General features: G+C 36.8%; 2 protein-coding genes across 6 annotated transcripts in view; both read left to right on the top strand.

Moving 5' to 3' along the window:
• LOC107981176 overlaps nt 1-1,187 on the top strand; it is a 2,250-nt gene extending 1,063 nt beyond the window's left edge. Inside the window, exon 2 of the mRNA XM_016986120.2 lies at nt 471-1,187. Coding sequence (XP_016841609.1) covers nt 471-626 — 156 coding nt within the window. The 3' untranslated portion in view covers nt 627-1,187. The remainder of the gene's footprint in view (nt 1-470) is intronic.
• The window catches only part of LOC100115389 (REPTOR-binding partner), a 190,259-nt gene that overhangs the window by 58,624 nt on the left and 114,850 nt on the right, over nt 1-16,785 (top strand). For all 5 annotated transcript variants that reach the window (XM_031924051.2, XM_032601504.1, XM_032601506.1 and 2 more), the window contains exon 3: nt 7,198-7,291. Coding sequence is in view for 4 of the 5 variants with exons in the window: in XM_032601504.1 (XP_032457395.1) it covers nt 7,198-7,291 (94 nt within the window). In the remaining variant the exon portion in view is untranslated. The remainder of the gene's footprint in view (nt 1-7,197; nt 7,292-16,785) is intronic.

Here is a 16,785-nt window from a genome sequence, read left to right as displayed (position 1 = left end):
TCTAATATCTGATATAACACTGAAAGAGATACCGTTTTATTGATCACTTCCTCAAGATTTACATAAGATCTTGAATAAATTATAAATTAAAAAATTTGTATTGATCATGGTGGTAAAATCTTGCATAAGATCTTATGTAAGAACTTTGGGAAGATATTACGTAATCTCTTATGCAAGATCTTGAATGAATATTTGATGAAAATATTTTTTTTTATCACGAACATAAGATCTTGTATAAGATCTTACGGAAGATTTTATGTTATTTCTTGGTTGAAAATCGCTGACATTATATCCTATAGCTTATCATACGCTTATTATTAGTTTAAATTGTTTAACATGAAATTAATTTCTAATTTTTAATGTTAAGTTAAAATTGTTATATTTACTAATTCAATAGGAATGTATTTTATAATACAAAAAAAAGATCAATTTTTAGAAACAAAAATCTATGTAACTTCGTTCTTTTGTAGGTTGCGAAATTTAGAGAAGAATCTTATCCAAAAGACCTAGTAGTGACTGAAACAAAATGTGTGGTACGACTTCAGAAGCTACTAAATAACACTAGCGGTTATTTATGTTTTTACATCTATCTTTTTATGATAAAGAGAATACAACTTTATTATTAATTTTAAAATATGGTTTCGACGGGACGAATGTCAACGCGTATCGTCAAAAGTCAGATGATTAAAAAAATTCATTTAGCAGCATATTCTGCTGTTCCATGGTACCACTTCGGTTGATTGATAAAACTACGAAAATAGTTCATTGGGAAAATTCTCGGCCATCATCGATTAAACTTTGTCGACCAATAACAATTTCTTATGAAAAAGAAACTGATGAGCTTTGCAAAAATCAAGAAAGAGATATAATGGCTCAGATTCAAGAATTGCAGGATGTTTCTATAAATTGTTGTACTGTCCAATTCTAAATGATATTGACGATGATTGACGGAAAGTTGTGAAATTAAACACCCAGCTGGAAATGATTATTATATATTTATATTATCATATATATGTGTGTGTATGTATATACTACACTGGTAGAAATCTGTCAATTTAAAAATAACTTATAATCTAGGAACTAGGCAAGACTTATAAAGATTTTATTTATTAAGGATAATATTATATTGTTGTGATTGACAAATTTTGGAATGTTTTTATTCTTTCTTTTCGGGATTTAGTACAATGAAAATGATCTCAAAATCCTCAAAAAGTATAAATTTATTACTTGACTTATTTTATAAAGAATATCCGAGCAGAAATATATAATCTGATTAATTTTTAACAGTTTACACAAATAACAATCAATATTTGTCGACTAAAATTTATAAAAAAATAATAATAATTTATAAATTTATAAAAGAATTAGGAAATCTGTATAAACAAGTTCTGAAATTAATATGACAATACTACCAGATTATGCCAGTAAGTGAAGACTGAATGTCTAAAAAAATTGATTTCAAGATTTGATAGTATCTTTTTAAAATGAGCTGTTTCTAAATTTCTAATAGAACCGATTTCTACCATGGTATGCATAATTACAAATAATTTAAAAAATAACGATTATAAAAAATCATGCTACAATAATACAGAAGCTTTAACAGAAAATTAGCAAACATGTAATCAACTGGCATACAATTATACTGCAGAAATTTTGGGAAGAATTACGACCATAATGATTTGTTTTATTTTTACAATATAAAAATACTTTAGTCTATTAAAGAGAATAAATAGTTGTTTAAATTAGTTTACAATACATATATTATTAAGAATTGGAGATTATGTATGTTTTTATCTGTATAATTAAAAAAAAACTTCATTAATAATGCAATATGAAATACATATGTATAATCCGCCATATTTCATAGGCACCTTAAAGATAACAATTTATGGTAGGTAATTCTCGTAAAAATTGTTGTATGATGCCCGCTAAAATGTTTGCAGTTATGTAACGGTCACGGCTCTTCTAGGTCAGGTGCAAAATATTTAATTTATATTATTATCGAAGAGCTGTGAAAATGTACTGCCCTGTGTCGTATATCTGATGACAGGTCAAAAAAGAGAAAGAAAGTTGAATATAATTAATGATTTACGCCGCTGCGTGCTCGCTCTTGTTACGTAATCTTTGTTATGCTCCTCTCTCGCCGCTGCTGGCGACTCTGCGGTGTTGTTTACGTGCCAGAGCAGGGCAGCGCAGCATTCTTGTGTTTCTGAAAAATAGTCGAGTGACTTTAGAATTTATGAATTATATTATATTGATTTGATTTTAATTTAGGCCGCGGATCGTGTGGGGGGTATCGCAGTTATTCCTGTAAAGATTGTCTACGATTTTCTGCAGGCTTTTTTCATAAAGGAAAAATCAAAGACCTCTCTATAGACAATTCATTTTGTTGTTCTTATGAAATTATTTTAGGTTTACAATGCTCTTAACGATTCATCGAGTCAAAGATGTTTTGTATGTGATTCCACTATAGGAAAATTCAACGATATTGATGATATGATTGAAAGAAATATAAAATCAGACTCTTAAATATGGATTTTCAATCTTACATGCAAACATACGGTTCATGGAACTAGTTCTTCATATTTCTTATCGTCTGGCATTGGAAGTTCCAGTATGAAGAGTAAGTAATAAAGATAGCTAGTTAAATAGATAGATACATCAATCGTTAAATGTTTAGATGTAGTATTTCTTTTTTTTTCTCTTTGTTCTTCTTTATTATATTTCCATAAGGTTCCAAAAGTGTTTCAAGCAGTAACAAATCAAAAGAAAAATGAGATTCAAGATCAACTTAAAAGTGAATTAAGTATATTGGTAGATGCGCCAACGCAGGGATCTGGTAATACCAATAATGATAATACTGCTACAAAATTTTTTAATAATATTGACGTTGTGGCTCGAATAACTGGTACAATTTTTATAATTTTATTTCTACCAAAATTTAATTATAATCACTGATTAATTATAATAAAATAAATAATGATTTGTAGGATTCAATGAACACTTGTTATACAGATTTAAAGTTATTTTGGCAGTTATTTCATCAAATTGCTTAGTAAATAATGCAGCATTTGGTGCTTATTACAAAGAGACGACATTCAAATACGTAGAGCTCTACAACTGGTATAAAATACCTACATCAATGCATATCATTTTGATACATGGCCACGTCATTATGAAAGAATTAATTTTACCTATTGGGATGCTTAGTGAAGAAGCCCAAGAAAGTAATCATAAAATGATTAAAAGATTCAGAGATAGATTCTCAAGAAAAGCTTCTCGGTGCGTAAAGAGATTCATTTTTTTGTATATATTTCCGATAACTTGTTTGTGCAACTTATGTAATATTGTTCAGTTCGTTTTATTCGTTCAAGTAGTGTAGGTGTAAATTTAGGCTTTTTGAATTTCGCGCCGCTACGCGCTCTCCGTTGCGACGTTGAGAGCGCGCGCGCATGCGTCGTGTTGCGCGCCGCCGGCCCCGCGCGCGCTGATTCCTGTTCGGACTGCCTAGCGCTTCGCACGTTTGGCTTCCTTACGCTTTTCGATATTTTTTTCTTTGTACGGTGAGCCAGTGACTTGTTCTTCTCAGAGCTATCACTGTTCACCTCGTTCTGCGCCGTGTTTGTAGTGTTTAGCGGAAAATTCGCGATCGCGTCGTTCGCGTGTGTGTATTTGTGCGAGTTTGTGAGTGTGCCTCGAGGCGATAGTCTTAAGGTTTGTTGGCGAAGGTGTCCACGTGTTATACGTGACTCCTTCGGGGCGAGCGAACAGCGGCAACACCCCTTGTTGCCCTCGTGCCAAGCGTCTGGCTCCCCGAGACGTCGGGGCGCGCCTCGTGCACGGTTACGAACCATCCTTTCGTTCCCCAGGCCCGGCTTCCAGACCTCCAGGACCAGGACGGAAGCAGCGGCGGACTACGACGAGGCCTGCTCAACGCCCTTTTCAGCGGCGGTTTTTGCTTTCGTCTTGGCGGTAAGAGAGCTCTCTCTGCGTGCGGAAAAGGTACCTCGCGTCTTTGCGTTTGCGTGCGTTCTTTCACATGAGTTTTTTCTCTTTTAGAGTCACTGTTCTCTTTCTTTTATTTGTATAGTTTCCCTTTCCTTATTTTCATTAAAGCTTACACTTGCTGAGGCTTTTCCCTCTAAACCGTGAGGGTTTTTACGCCAAAGCAAGTGCTTTTTGTGTACCGCGAAATCGTGTGTGTTAATTATAAAGAACCCTTCACTTACTCAGCCTTTCCTTTTGTCGGAACTCACTCTGAGTTCTTTCACTCGTTCTAAGATTATTAAACAATATATTAGTTTTATTGCTCGAAAAAAAAGAATTTTTTAAGATAATTTTTATGTAAAAAAAGAGCTTATTTTATTAAATTACCTTTCTAAAGATTTCAAATAAAAAAAAATTTTGCAAATTTGTTCAAATCAGATAATTTTATATCCATTATTATTATTTCAGGGTTGCAACAAACACGGATATGTTTTGTCGCTTATTTGTACATTCCGATCCTTATCTTTCGCTATTAGACATCGAAGAAAACAAAAAAAAATGCTCAATGACTCAGGAGATGAAAAATCTGTTATTAGATTATACAAAGTCAGCAGATGACGACGACACAGACTATTCAGACACTGAATAAAACTATTTTAATTTCGGTGTAAATATGTACATATATATATTTTTCTGTAAATAATTTTGTATAATGTATATAATATAATATATAATATATATAACAGTACATGATCAAAAAATATATAATCCATTTTTCATATTTTCACCCTCTTGATCCTCACTCTCACGCTTATAGTAAGGGATGGTAACGGAAAACCATAAACAAAGTTGGGGCTGTTCATAAAGTCATTGCCATAATCGTCTTCAGCATCCACGAAAACCATTGAAGCATTTTTTCGGCGATTTTCCATGTTTTCACCCCCCAACCCCCTAATTTAACCCCCTCAATGGGGGATGCATGCATTTCCAATAATTTTTCCTCAATTGGTATGATCTACGGTTGAATTAAGAAAAAAAATCAGATCGATATCTCCATTTTTTGTGAAGATATTGTGAAGATTTGATAAGATAGGTTTGGAAACAACGATATATCCGATATAAGGGAAAGTGTGTTATATTCGTCAATATTATATATATATATATATATATATATATATATAATATACTGTCAGATATTTCGGCAATACACTTTTGGTTCCCTATTACACAACGAACAAAATGAGCCCTTATAGAGTTATTTTAACCGTAATTTCGTGTGAATCAAGACTTTTGATCACTTTTTCGGCGTTTGGGAACACTGTGCGCCGCTTCCCCCTTCAGTTGGCCGCTGCGGCTGCTGATCACTGATTGGTTCGACAGTGATCTGTTTTTTTGTTTTCTCAATGAGAAAGGTTTGTAACGATGCAAATTTTTGACTTAAAGATTTTAATGGATTGTTTTACATTTTCGAGGTTCCTGAGTCCAAAAAAGTTTAAATCTATGAATGTATGTATGTATGTGTGTGTATTTATGCAAGTACGTATGTTTCGACTAAATTTTGTCTCCACCACAACTCTCGAACGAGTAGATATAATGAGCTAAAATTTAGCATGTAATTCGACAATGCTTTTACCTAGAACTCGTTAAATTTTGGAGACGATTGACCGACTCATTTTAAATTTATTGGTATATCTGACAAAAAAAAACACATTTCCTTTTTCCAAATATTTTCCTCAATAACTCAGGAACAGATTTATATGATAAACTGAAATCAGCATGCTTTCTAGTATGTCCTAACTTAGAACTGATTTGATTTTTGGGCCAAATAGCCTACTCGTTTTGATTTGATTAATACATCTAATTTTTGAAAAATACATTTTGCTTTTTCAAATTCTGTCACCATCATAACTTGGAAACGAATTCGTCTAAGCTGAAACGAATTCGTATGATGTGTCTGTCTTAGGAATACAAATTTATACTTGCCATCGGGGCGCTACCGCGCCCCTTGACATAGAAGCAATAATAAGCTTAAAGAATGTATACAAATTATGTTTAATCCGAATTGGCTTTATCAAAATATTATAGAAATCAATAGCTTTTTCAGACGTATTATCTACATTTTCTACTTTTTGAGAAAGCATACTACTAACTCAGATAGCAGCGGTTTTTAGAATACTCTTGAGAGAATTTTCCTTTATACGCCGATCTCACCCCGACATCGGTGTTAATGAGCATTTTAACTTCGCGAAACTATTATATTTTTGTGCTATTATTAATTTTAAATAATTTTTTATCGGCTCTGGTCAAGACCGTTATAATACACCACTCATATGTTTTTCATATGAGTATTTTTAGCCGCGGTGCTATAAAACGTATTCTTTAACAATCAGTCATTGATTGATATTCAACAAATATAAAATAATAATGCATTTTCATAAATGCTTTCACATAATAATTATTCGTTATAAATGGTAATCTATTATTGTGAAAAATTAGCAACAATAGCTAATAATTCAACGTCATGTTCAATAAAATAAATGTACGCAAGGGCCGCGCGATAGAGTATATAAGCGCGAAAGTAATCGGAAATTATCAGTCATATCATCGTAACATATCGATAAATCTAGCTTACTAAAACTAACTGCATTTAAATTGACTATTGTAAATAAAACATAAAATTTCGATTTTTTGGCGTTCTTAATTATTATTAATATTTTTTTATCTTATATTATAGCCTTCTGAAGTCCTTATATAGCTCTTTTCTCTGCCCAATACTATACAATGATACTGGCCAGAGAGGCTCCCTGTAGTCGCGGTGCATGTGCATCACATCGGAATGTAGTGCACATGCATCTCGACTAGCTCTACAGTTTAATTATACAGTGCGAAACTGTATACAGTAGGATCCGAACCACTAGAGCTTTGAAGTTATAAGACACTTATGTATATAACATACAAATAAACTTGAACCCACAACCTCCGGATTACTAGCCTGACACTCTGCCTACTGAGCCATCGCCGCTCTTTCTTAATTATTATACTTTTTATTATGTTGCCATGTTTATTATGTATTACGCAATTTGCTTGTAGACCGAGACGTCTAAGAACATAACATGGAAACCCTTGTTCCAATTATAGTTAAGAAATATAGCTACAAACGTGTATATTTATAATGTGTAGAATGTTTTAATTATTAAGTTTTTAACTTAGGAATTACCACGAGATGAGCGGAAAGATAGCTGCAAACGTGGACGTCGGCCTGGTCGTCGGTCATTAGAAAAATCAGATATGAAAGCAAAACTAGGTATGTTCCTCATTTTGTTACTGTATGACCTAAACTTGTTTAATTATTCAGTTTAATATAATTACTAGCGTAACTTACCTCGCTTCTACCGTCGCTCAGTTTTTATTTATCCAAATTAAAAATTAATTTTCTGGTAGCAAGGGAAATGAGTGCTAATGGCGAATAATAATAAATCAATAATTAAATTAATTTATTTGATTATTAATTCAAATTTTGTTTTACCTATTATCAATAGTATTTTGAAATTATGTTTAAAAGTGTCACATGTGAGTACTCACACGTATATAGCGTCGCTAGTTATAATGCAATCGATGCATAAGTAGCCAAATACGTGCGTAGCAACAGCTCGGACTAACTCCGAAACCCGTTTCTTTCGACTCAGCACAACCTCCCTTCCATGATTTTGGACGACCGCGCGAGTAGGAATCACACCACCCGAGAAATCTATAAAAAAGGGTGCATACGGGTGCCCGCTCTTAATTCCACACTCACGATTTAGCACTAGATAGGTAGTTTTGACTCGGAGACGGAATAGAGGATCGTACATTCTCCGAGGTCACCTTAACACGCGTTTCTCTCTTTCATGCAATTAATTCATATTGAATTATGATCAATAAACAGACCCATTTACTGATAATTAATCTCTCGTGTTCATTCATTATCTTAACTTAACACCTTACGGAGAACATAACCATCGACCCTCACACGTAACATTTTCTGGTGCTAAATGTGAGATTGTTTCGCAAAATGTACGGGCGTATTTTAACACCGCAATAAAGATAGATTACTCTGTCTTCATTTCAATCTAATAGACAGGAAGGAAAAATGAACCTTGCCTGTGTACTCATCATAGCAGCCACCTTAAAGGGCCTTTAAATCCTGAAAAAAAGAATTTTGAGTAAAAATGACAAAATTAAAGTAAATCATATGAAATTATGTTCAGTGATTTTTTTTGTTTGTTTATCCTCCGTGTGTGGGACTCTCCTGACAAGGAACCATCGTCAGGCATACCCACGAAAACTCCATCTCTCATAGGGCCGCGAACCCCCCCCCCCCCCCCTCCCAGTAACCGCTTCCGCATTCCATCGGGGGGTCGCCTGTCTTATGCTTTCCTAGCCATCATCTAGTCTTTTAAACAACTGTCGTTGTTTTTCGCGCGGAGAACAGTCTCCACGTACGCCGTTATGTCGTCCCAATTCTGCTTGCTGCCAAGCATCGTTTTAACTATTGTCTCGAACGTGAACGTCCCTATCGTTAGCTCCAGTTCTCTTCGTTTTTCAGTCCAGCGAGGGCAGTCAAAAAACGTGTGTCTTACGTCGGCCCTTTCGTCACCGCAGTATTTGCACTCCGGTGTTGCGACTTTCTTCATCGCGAAAAAATAGCTCTTAAAGTACCCGTGACCGGAGAGAAACTGTGTAAGGTGAAAGTTGACCTTGCCCCACTTCCTGTCGACCCACGGGCCTACATCTTTGATAAAGGTCCTGGTCCACCTAACCTTTGGACAATCGGGTCACCTAGTCTGCCAATTGCGCATTGTTATTTCTCTTTCTTCCGCGGTGATCGAAGTGCTGTTCGACGCTAAGCGAGCTTCGTAGATCCGCTTGCGTTCAGTCGCAAGAAGATCCACGGGGATTACCCCTGCGATTACCATCGAAGCTTCGGCCACGACTGTCCGGTAGGAGCACGTTATTCTTAGGGCCCTCCTTCTTTCAAGATAACGATTTCGGCCTTATTTAGCGCTAAGGTCAGTCCGTGATTCGCCATCCACCATAGCACACTACTCATAATCACGTTTAGCTGCGCTATCGCGATGTCCACGTTTCGTGCCGCTATAACCGCGGCCACGTCGTCTGCGTATCCCACAAGCGTGATGTCTTTCGCAATTTCGAGATTTAGAAGTTCGTCGTGCAATATACCTTAGAAGTGCGGCTCCAAGATCGAACCCTGTGCTACTCCTGCAGTTATAGGTCTTTTTCTACTCCCTTCTTTTGTGTCGTACTCAATAACCCGATTCCTCAGATAATCTTCTGAAAGGCGCATAATGTATCGCGGCATACTGAATGATTCTAGGGCAGCAAGTATGTCGGTCCATCTTGCCGAGTTGAATGCGTTGTTTACGTCTACGTTACCAGAATCAGGATATCTCTAGTCGCGTGTCCAACTTCTTTTACTTTCTTTACCGTGTCTGTTACCTCTCTAATAGCTCCTATGGTCGATCGCCCTTTTCTAAAGTCATACTGTTTATCGAAAAGGTCTCCTGCTTCGCTTACCGCGCTTAGTATTCGTGGTTTAACCGAAGCTTCCCCCGTCTTTCCCATTGTGTCTAAAAGACTCAGTGGTCTATAAGAGGTGTTCTCGCCCGCTTCTTTTTTAATTTTTTTAATTAGTACGAGTCTCGCTCTTTTCCACCGCGAGCTAAAAACTCCCTGCACCAGGCACTAGTTGTACATCTCCAAAAGGAGCTTAGGCCGATGCAACGCAACTATCCTGAGCACCTCCGCTGGGATGCCATTCAATCCCGGTGCCCTACCGCTCTTGAGGGACAAAGTTGCCGCGATAAGTCCGCTTTCTGTAAAAGGAGGTATCTCGTCTGCCGGTATTTCCGTCGCTTCTGTGGTCTATGGGATGTGTGGGAAACAGCCCATCGATTACTTTTTCCATCGTTTCTGCTTCCATAGGTTCCGTGCGTTAATAAAATATACTGGTGGTCGCTAGCTGTATATTCTTCCGTGACGTGCCAGTCCCGTATGTTGCAGATCGTCATTTCGCTCGCAAGGGTTACATCCGGTATAGATTCCCCAAAACCTGGTCTACGGTAGGTTGTGGTATTACCCTCGTTCGCTACTACCAAGCTCAGCTTGGCTGCCATTACGAGAATGGCCCTGCCTCTTGGGTTCGTTGTCGGCATGCCCCATTCCGTGGCCCTAGCGTTGAAGTCGCCCCCGATCACGATTTCCCTGGAGGCCTCTATAATAGCATCCTCCAACACCCCTAGTTTTCTTGTAAAGTCGGTGGCAGTTAGGTTCGGTGACAGATATGCGCTGAAATATGTTATGGGACCCATCCTTCTCCATACGTAATCTTCTCCCGTACCTGCATTTGCTAACCCCCGCCCGGGCATCCAAGGGGTTTTTTCTTCGTTAGACACCCAACAGGGTGAGTCTAGGTTCTTGTATTGTTCGCTAATTAGTAGGATATCGACTTTCTGCTCCCTCACATGTTGGGTTAGCAGATCATGTGCAAGCCTACTCCTGCGGAGATTTCCTTGGAGAATCTTCGCCATTATCTTTGGATTTTGCTTGCGTAAAGAGCCGTCCGGAAGACTGCGCACGCTCCGGTGCCTGGATTGTGCATCATCCTATCCTCAGGCGTCTTGGCGTCTTTCGCAAAGGTAGCACCTTATCTGTTAAGCCGGCACATTGCATGTTGCTGCTTTGTGTCCGCCCGCATCACACTTCCAGCAGTTGGTGCTTCTGTCAGTGCCTTTACATTTAGCTTTTACGTGCCCGTAGCCGAGTCAGCAGTAGCATCGCGTGACGCTCGCTCGAACCCGTACTCAGCAGTTTACCTAGCCGATGCGAATCTTTCCATTGTTGAGCAAGGCGGCAGCCTTGGTCTGGTCCAATTCAACTACTGCTATCCTCTGCTCTCTCGTGTTTGGCTCGAACATATCGACATCCTCTTCGCCATAGTCCGTCACGGCTGCGATAGCACTGTTGCTCTCTTTCCTTTGTCGTATCTCTTCCTTTCTCTCATCGATGTCCCTGATCTCTAGTTTTGTCTTGGAGATCTTGTTCTCAATCGTGCCTGATTGCGTCTTCCGGCTTCACCTGCGCCTTCATCTGTCCCAGAATGTCAGCGTAGGTCTTGCCGTTTCCTGGTTTTATAAGAATAGCATCCGTCCTCTGACGTGAAGCCTTTACTTCTTTCTTTTTCGGTTGGGTATGTCTCAGTTTTTTCTGCTTTTTTGCCTTCCTACCGGCAGCTACTTCCCATTATGTCTGACCATGAGAAGTCTGTGCATCCCCCTCGCTCTCCCCACTTGTCGAAGGTACGCTGTTTACTTCCTTCCTGTCTTTTTTAGCAGGGGTACCACCGCCTTCGTCAAATGGTGCTCGTGCCCTCTTCTTTGACTTTACCGTTTTCGGTCAGCTTTCTTCAGACAGCTTCGATCAACATGGATCTTATTAAAGGTAATCATCTTTAATCTTGAAGTTTACGCCTTTCTGCTTATCCAGAGTTTTGATCATTTCCTGGGCCGTTTTTCTCACCTGTAGTATCTTGTCACGCAAGCTGGCATAGGCTTGTAGCCATTTCCTTGTGGTCTGGCTCTCTTCGCCTACCGTTCCACTCTCGTATCGGTATCCTGCAGCACTCATGGCGCTACCTATACTGGTACAGCTGCTCGATTTGTGGATCGGATATCCACTGTCTTGTGTTGTTGGCACCGTTAAGGTTTCCACTTCCAGGTTCTCCTGTGAGTTTTCCCCGAGTTCGTTTATGGTAATCATGTTACAAGCATTTTTCTTCATCCCGGCGTGTGTCCGATCCCCTGGATCACCTCGTCTTTGGGGGCAGCTGACATGGCCCCAACACATGACTGTAGGCGGTGCCAGACTGGGTACATCATGCCAGGGTATATCACGCGCTATCGCATTAGCCCACCTCCACTCTCTTGAGCCTCCCACTCCAAACAAAGGTGCTCGGCTCTCTGGAGAGTTTCCGGCGGATGTCACACAATATCACGCACTCGCTCAAGCTGGTTGACCGATACTAGCTAGGTAACCGGCCTCCCGTCATGCTGTCAGTGGAAGTCAAAAATGGTTCGAGTCACTTCGTCACGCAACCTTAGGTCTTAAAAAGAGACTGTTATATCACCTCTCCATCCAGGATCTCCTTTTGGCAGTTCACGGATCGCACTGCATGGCAAACGCGGCGGTCTGATTTGGTTCACGGAGCATATTTTATTTCTGCTCTACCCTCCGAGGTGTGTGCCTCGGCGAGCACTCCCCCATCTGCCACCCGGGAGACGCGCCACATTGAGATTTTCGAAAATAACAGAAAAATGAAAGAATTTTACGTGTTTTGGTGGGGGGGCCAAGGTGGGGGGGGGGGGTGGAGGGGTGGGGGGGGGGTAGTGGGGGGGGGAGTCTTGCCAAAATGACTATATAATATAGGAAGATATACACACACACATATTGTCGCAAAGACTAGAAAAATCTACAAATATTATCCTATAAAATATTTTTACGCATGCGTTGACTGCTATTGTAATATATGAATATTATCGTACAAATGTTACATGTGAGAGTCGATGGTTTTGTTCTTCGTGAGGTGTTAAGTTCGCGATTGCTGCGAAAATATCGGGGCGATGAAATGAGTACAATAGATTATTGGTAAATGCGTTTGTTTATTAATCGTAATTCACAATGTATGGTTTAGTTTTTTTAGTTATATATTAGCAACATGTGAAGCCTCTCATATCTTTTTTTGTGCAAATAATATAATACTGCGTATTAATCTAATCACGCGCCGCGAGCTTACGTCACTGACGTAACTGATTGAGGCGGAGCCCGCAAACTGAAAATTTGAGAATTTTATGCAGTTGCAATATATAAAACATAACTTAATGAGAAACTTTAATTAATGTAATTTTTTTTTTCATTAATCGAACTCCTTTTTTTAAACAGTTCGATCACATAAAATCAATTATGATTCAAAAATTGCCAATGTCGAGTCCATTAGCTGTGTTTTGTTTGTAATTAAAACTGTTATAAAACATACATTTTATTTCTAGACCATATTTCAGATACTTCTAATAAATTTGATTAAAAAAAAATGTAATGTCTCAAAAATATTAACTACAACAACAAAAGTTAACGGTTAGCCAAGTTTGATTTATTCTATATTACAGTGCATGTCGATAATAGTATGTAACATAATAATTTCGATTAAAACAAAATTACAGATCTAAAAAGAAATATGATTAATCAAATAAAGTAAATTATAGTATATTAAATAATATAAGTTATACAATATTATAGTAATATTACAATATTATTTTATTCGTAATATAATAAACACAGAATTGTTGGGATCAAGTTCTAAATCAAATAATTGCTAACTAAAAGCCTAAATAATATATTGTTCAGATACAAACCATTCTTGTGTACTTACTACGTATCTTACCATGCCTGTTTTATAAATATTAAACTGAGCCCAGCATTGAACATAACAATTTTGAGTTTGTGTTATATTATGTTTGCAAAAATATTATTATAAACTCGACTTACTTTGATTAATCTTACTTTATTTTTAATATGTAATTTCGTTTTAATTGACATACATACATACTATTATATTACATTTGTAACTCATTACACAATATGTTATTAACATGCACAAAAGAATAATCAAACTCGCGCAACCTATTAATTTTTTGTGTATATTATTTTATATATAACAATATCATTTTCTTTAAATTTTCCTTGGAGCTATGAACATTTATACCTAACATCAACCGAGCGACGTTAGGAGTGAGGTGACCCTGCTAGTAGAATATTATTAGGAAATAATAATTAATGGCTGCTCATAGCATTTGTTGTGTTGTTAGAATATCATAAGATGATTGTTAGTTAATGATATATTGAAAATATAGTGAGAAGAAAACGATGGCTTGCTAGAAATAAGTCGAAAAAAATAGTTAAATCTAAATGGTTGAAATGGATGCTAGTACTTTAATAAAGCTGTTCGCGATATACATTATTGTACAAATTTGTTCTATATTTTGCCTTCGACACGGATGAAAATCCGGTACTCAGCAGGACTTATAAATGCTAGACAAAGTTACTTGATTAATTACAAGTATTAATGTAAGTGAATAACTGAGTTTTCCGAAACATTATATCGGTCAGAAAGCTTAGAGTTTATACGTAGTCAAGTAATATACCACAACGCAGTATGCCCGCTATTGTGAGACGTAGTTGCGAATGATTACTTTATGCGCGTCAAGGTTATACGCACAATGCGGTTACAAATGATATTGTTAGTTATGAAAACACACGAACGGAGTGCGTCCTAGGACAACCGACTGTGGATGACGTAGCCACCCCAGCCGGACGGCACGTAGCTACATTTTGTGTGTGTGTGTGTGTGTGTCTATGTGTGTTCATCAGCGAACCTGTAAATATCAGCGAGTGCCTTATGTGTAAAGCAAAGCCTTTCGCTTTTAGCGATGTTTGTTAATAATTATGACTGTTTATTGGTACTTGCCCAATAAAAAACGTGAGTTCAAGTCTAAACCCTCACATTCTGCTTTAATTTGTTTAAAATTCTTAATTTTTATAACTTTGACTGAAAATACTTTGACAAAGAGTTAGGTTAGATAACTCTTATGCTCGCATCCAAGTTTGATTTGATAATCTAAATTTCTGTTTCAACTAAAATTTGTTGCTTTATGTTGTTAATAATACTTTTCTGTTATTCTCTCTATTAATTTATAATCTTGTGTAAGGCCAAATGCAAATTAATGGGTTTTCTAATGGAAAGCTTACGTTGTTTGCATTCAATGGGATAAAATATAACTCGGCTTGTTATTCGACATCAAATATTCATAAAACTAATAAGTTAAATTTTTATCTGTTCTCAATGAGCCATGAGATGTCTCAACGCCATTGCCAACCTGTTTAAAGTGCAGGAAGCCAGATTTTCTCCTGCGAAACCCTGAGCCCAACACTTTCCACAGAAGCCTCGTCAAGGCTCTGGTTCGATTTCTGGCAGTCACTCGCCAGCGCTCTCTAATGTTCACCGTTGACCAAATTTGCAATGCGTGCAGAGCAAGTGTTATTTTGGAGTATTATCCACGCAAGGTCCTAACGGGCCCACCCCTACTTGTGTTGCTCGGGTATTTTGTGAAGATTTTGTGTTTGTACGTAAAGTGTAGTAAATAAATTGTGCATTTTAGTGTAAATTCGAATATCTACTGTTTTGTGTAAAATATTAAATTGACAGCGTGTAAAAATCTCTTTTAGCGTTTTCTTTTGATTTTAAACAATGACTCTCCTCAAAATTTTCAAACAAAATGTCAATGTGTCTAATTTTATGGATAAACCCTTTTTGAATGTCCTGTGTGTGTGTGTCAAAAAAATTACTTTGTTGCTATTGTGTGTTGGTGTGATTGTGAAGAAAAGGACCTTATATCGTCGCCCCTAAAGAAAAGTAGTACATTTTAGATCTTTCCAACATAAAAATATCTAATTGTTTTGGAGAAAAACAAATAGTAATTGCAATATTTTTAAAGTTGACAAAAATTTTTGAAAAATTGCAAAATTTAAAAATTGTTCATTACAAACTTTAATTAAAAAAAAACATTAATATTAAATTTCATAATAACTTTTAAATTTCCAAATTTTTTAAACAGTTTTTGGCAACTTTAAAAATATTTCGTTTTTCTCCAAAACAATTGCATTTTTTTATGTGGGAAAGATCTGAAATGTACTAGTCTTCGCGGCAAAAATAAAATGTACTAGTCTTCGTGGCAAATCTGAAATGTACTACTTTTCATTAGAAGCGACGATATAATGTCAAAAATAGGTGTGCGTATCTTTTGAAGCTAATGCTAATGGCTTTAAAGTTATTTTTCTTTGTAAAATTCTTTACTTTGATGTAAGTGCATCGAAGCTAGTAACAATTTTTATGATCTTTTAAATAAAGAGAAGGAACTTTGTTTAATTTCAACACCAATGTCAATAATTTTTTTTTAATAGCTTATTCAACACTGACTCATCCCCTTTGGTAACTGGTTCAGTATATTTAAATGTTAGATCTTTTGTAGATATTTGTGAAGAAGCGCTTCAAATTGTTGACTAAGAAAAGCATTGCGTAGGTTGTAGGTTGAGAGTCCATCATTATTGGAGGATCATTCTGTTTGCTACTCTTGTCTTTACCTTTTCTAGATGTGCTAAAAAATACAAGCCTTCGACACTTGTCACATAATACATCACCAATATTAACATTTTTTGCTAACTGCTCGAATACTGTAACAACCTTTGCCTCTTAATTAATCTTAATTAATCTTTCTGCTGACCTTTTACTTTATATGAAAATACGTCACACTAGCAGCATTCTGTTAGTTCTGATTTACTACTACTAGAAGCCATTCTCCTAAAATAAGGATTTTCATTAGGAAAGTGATCTTATACTCTCGTAAAAAGTGATGACTAGATATCTTGAAGCCGTTAAAGAAGCAATTTCATGGTTAAGAAATGAATACCCTGCGTAGATATAGCTCCAACATTTAAAATGTCTCGATGTTGATTTAACGTTTTGCTTTCAATTACAATAATTTCATTTTTTTTTGTTATCTGTATGCAACCCAGTCCTGCCATCAGGTAACAATGTTTACCTCTGCGGGTTTTCGGGTATTATTTATACTAATAGTCTGTAAATTTACTGGTTTAAATAAATAAATAAACTACTCCGTCAATATCATTAAA

The sequence above is a fragment of the Nasonia vitripennis genome (assembly GCF_009193385.2).
Source record: "Nasonia vitripennis strain AsymCx chromosome 2 unlocalized genomic scaffold, Nvit_psr_1.1 chr2_random0004, whole genome shotgun sequence".
Classification (NCBI taxonomy): domain Eukaryota; kingdom Metazoa; phylum Arthropoda; class Insecta; order Hymenoptera; family Pteromalidae; genus Nasonia; species Nasonia vitripennis.
The sequence above is the reverse complement of the archived record's forward strand: the minus strand, read 5'-3'. Positions and strand labels throughout refer to the sequence as shown.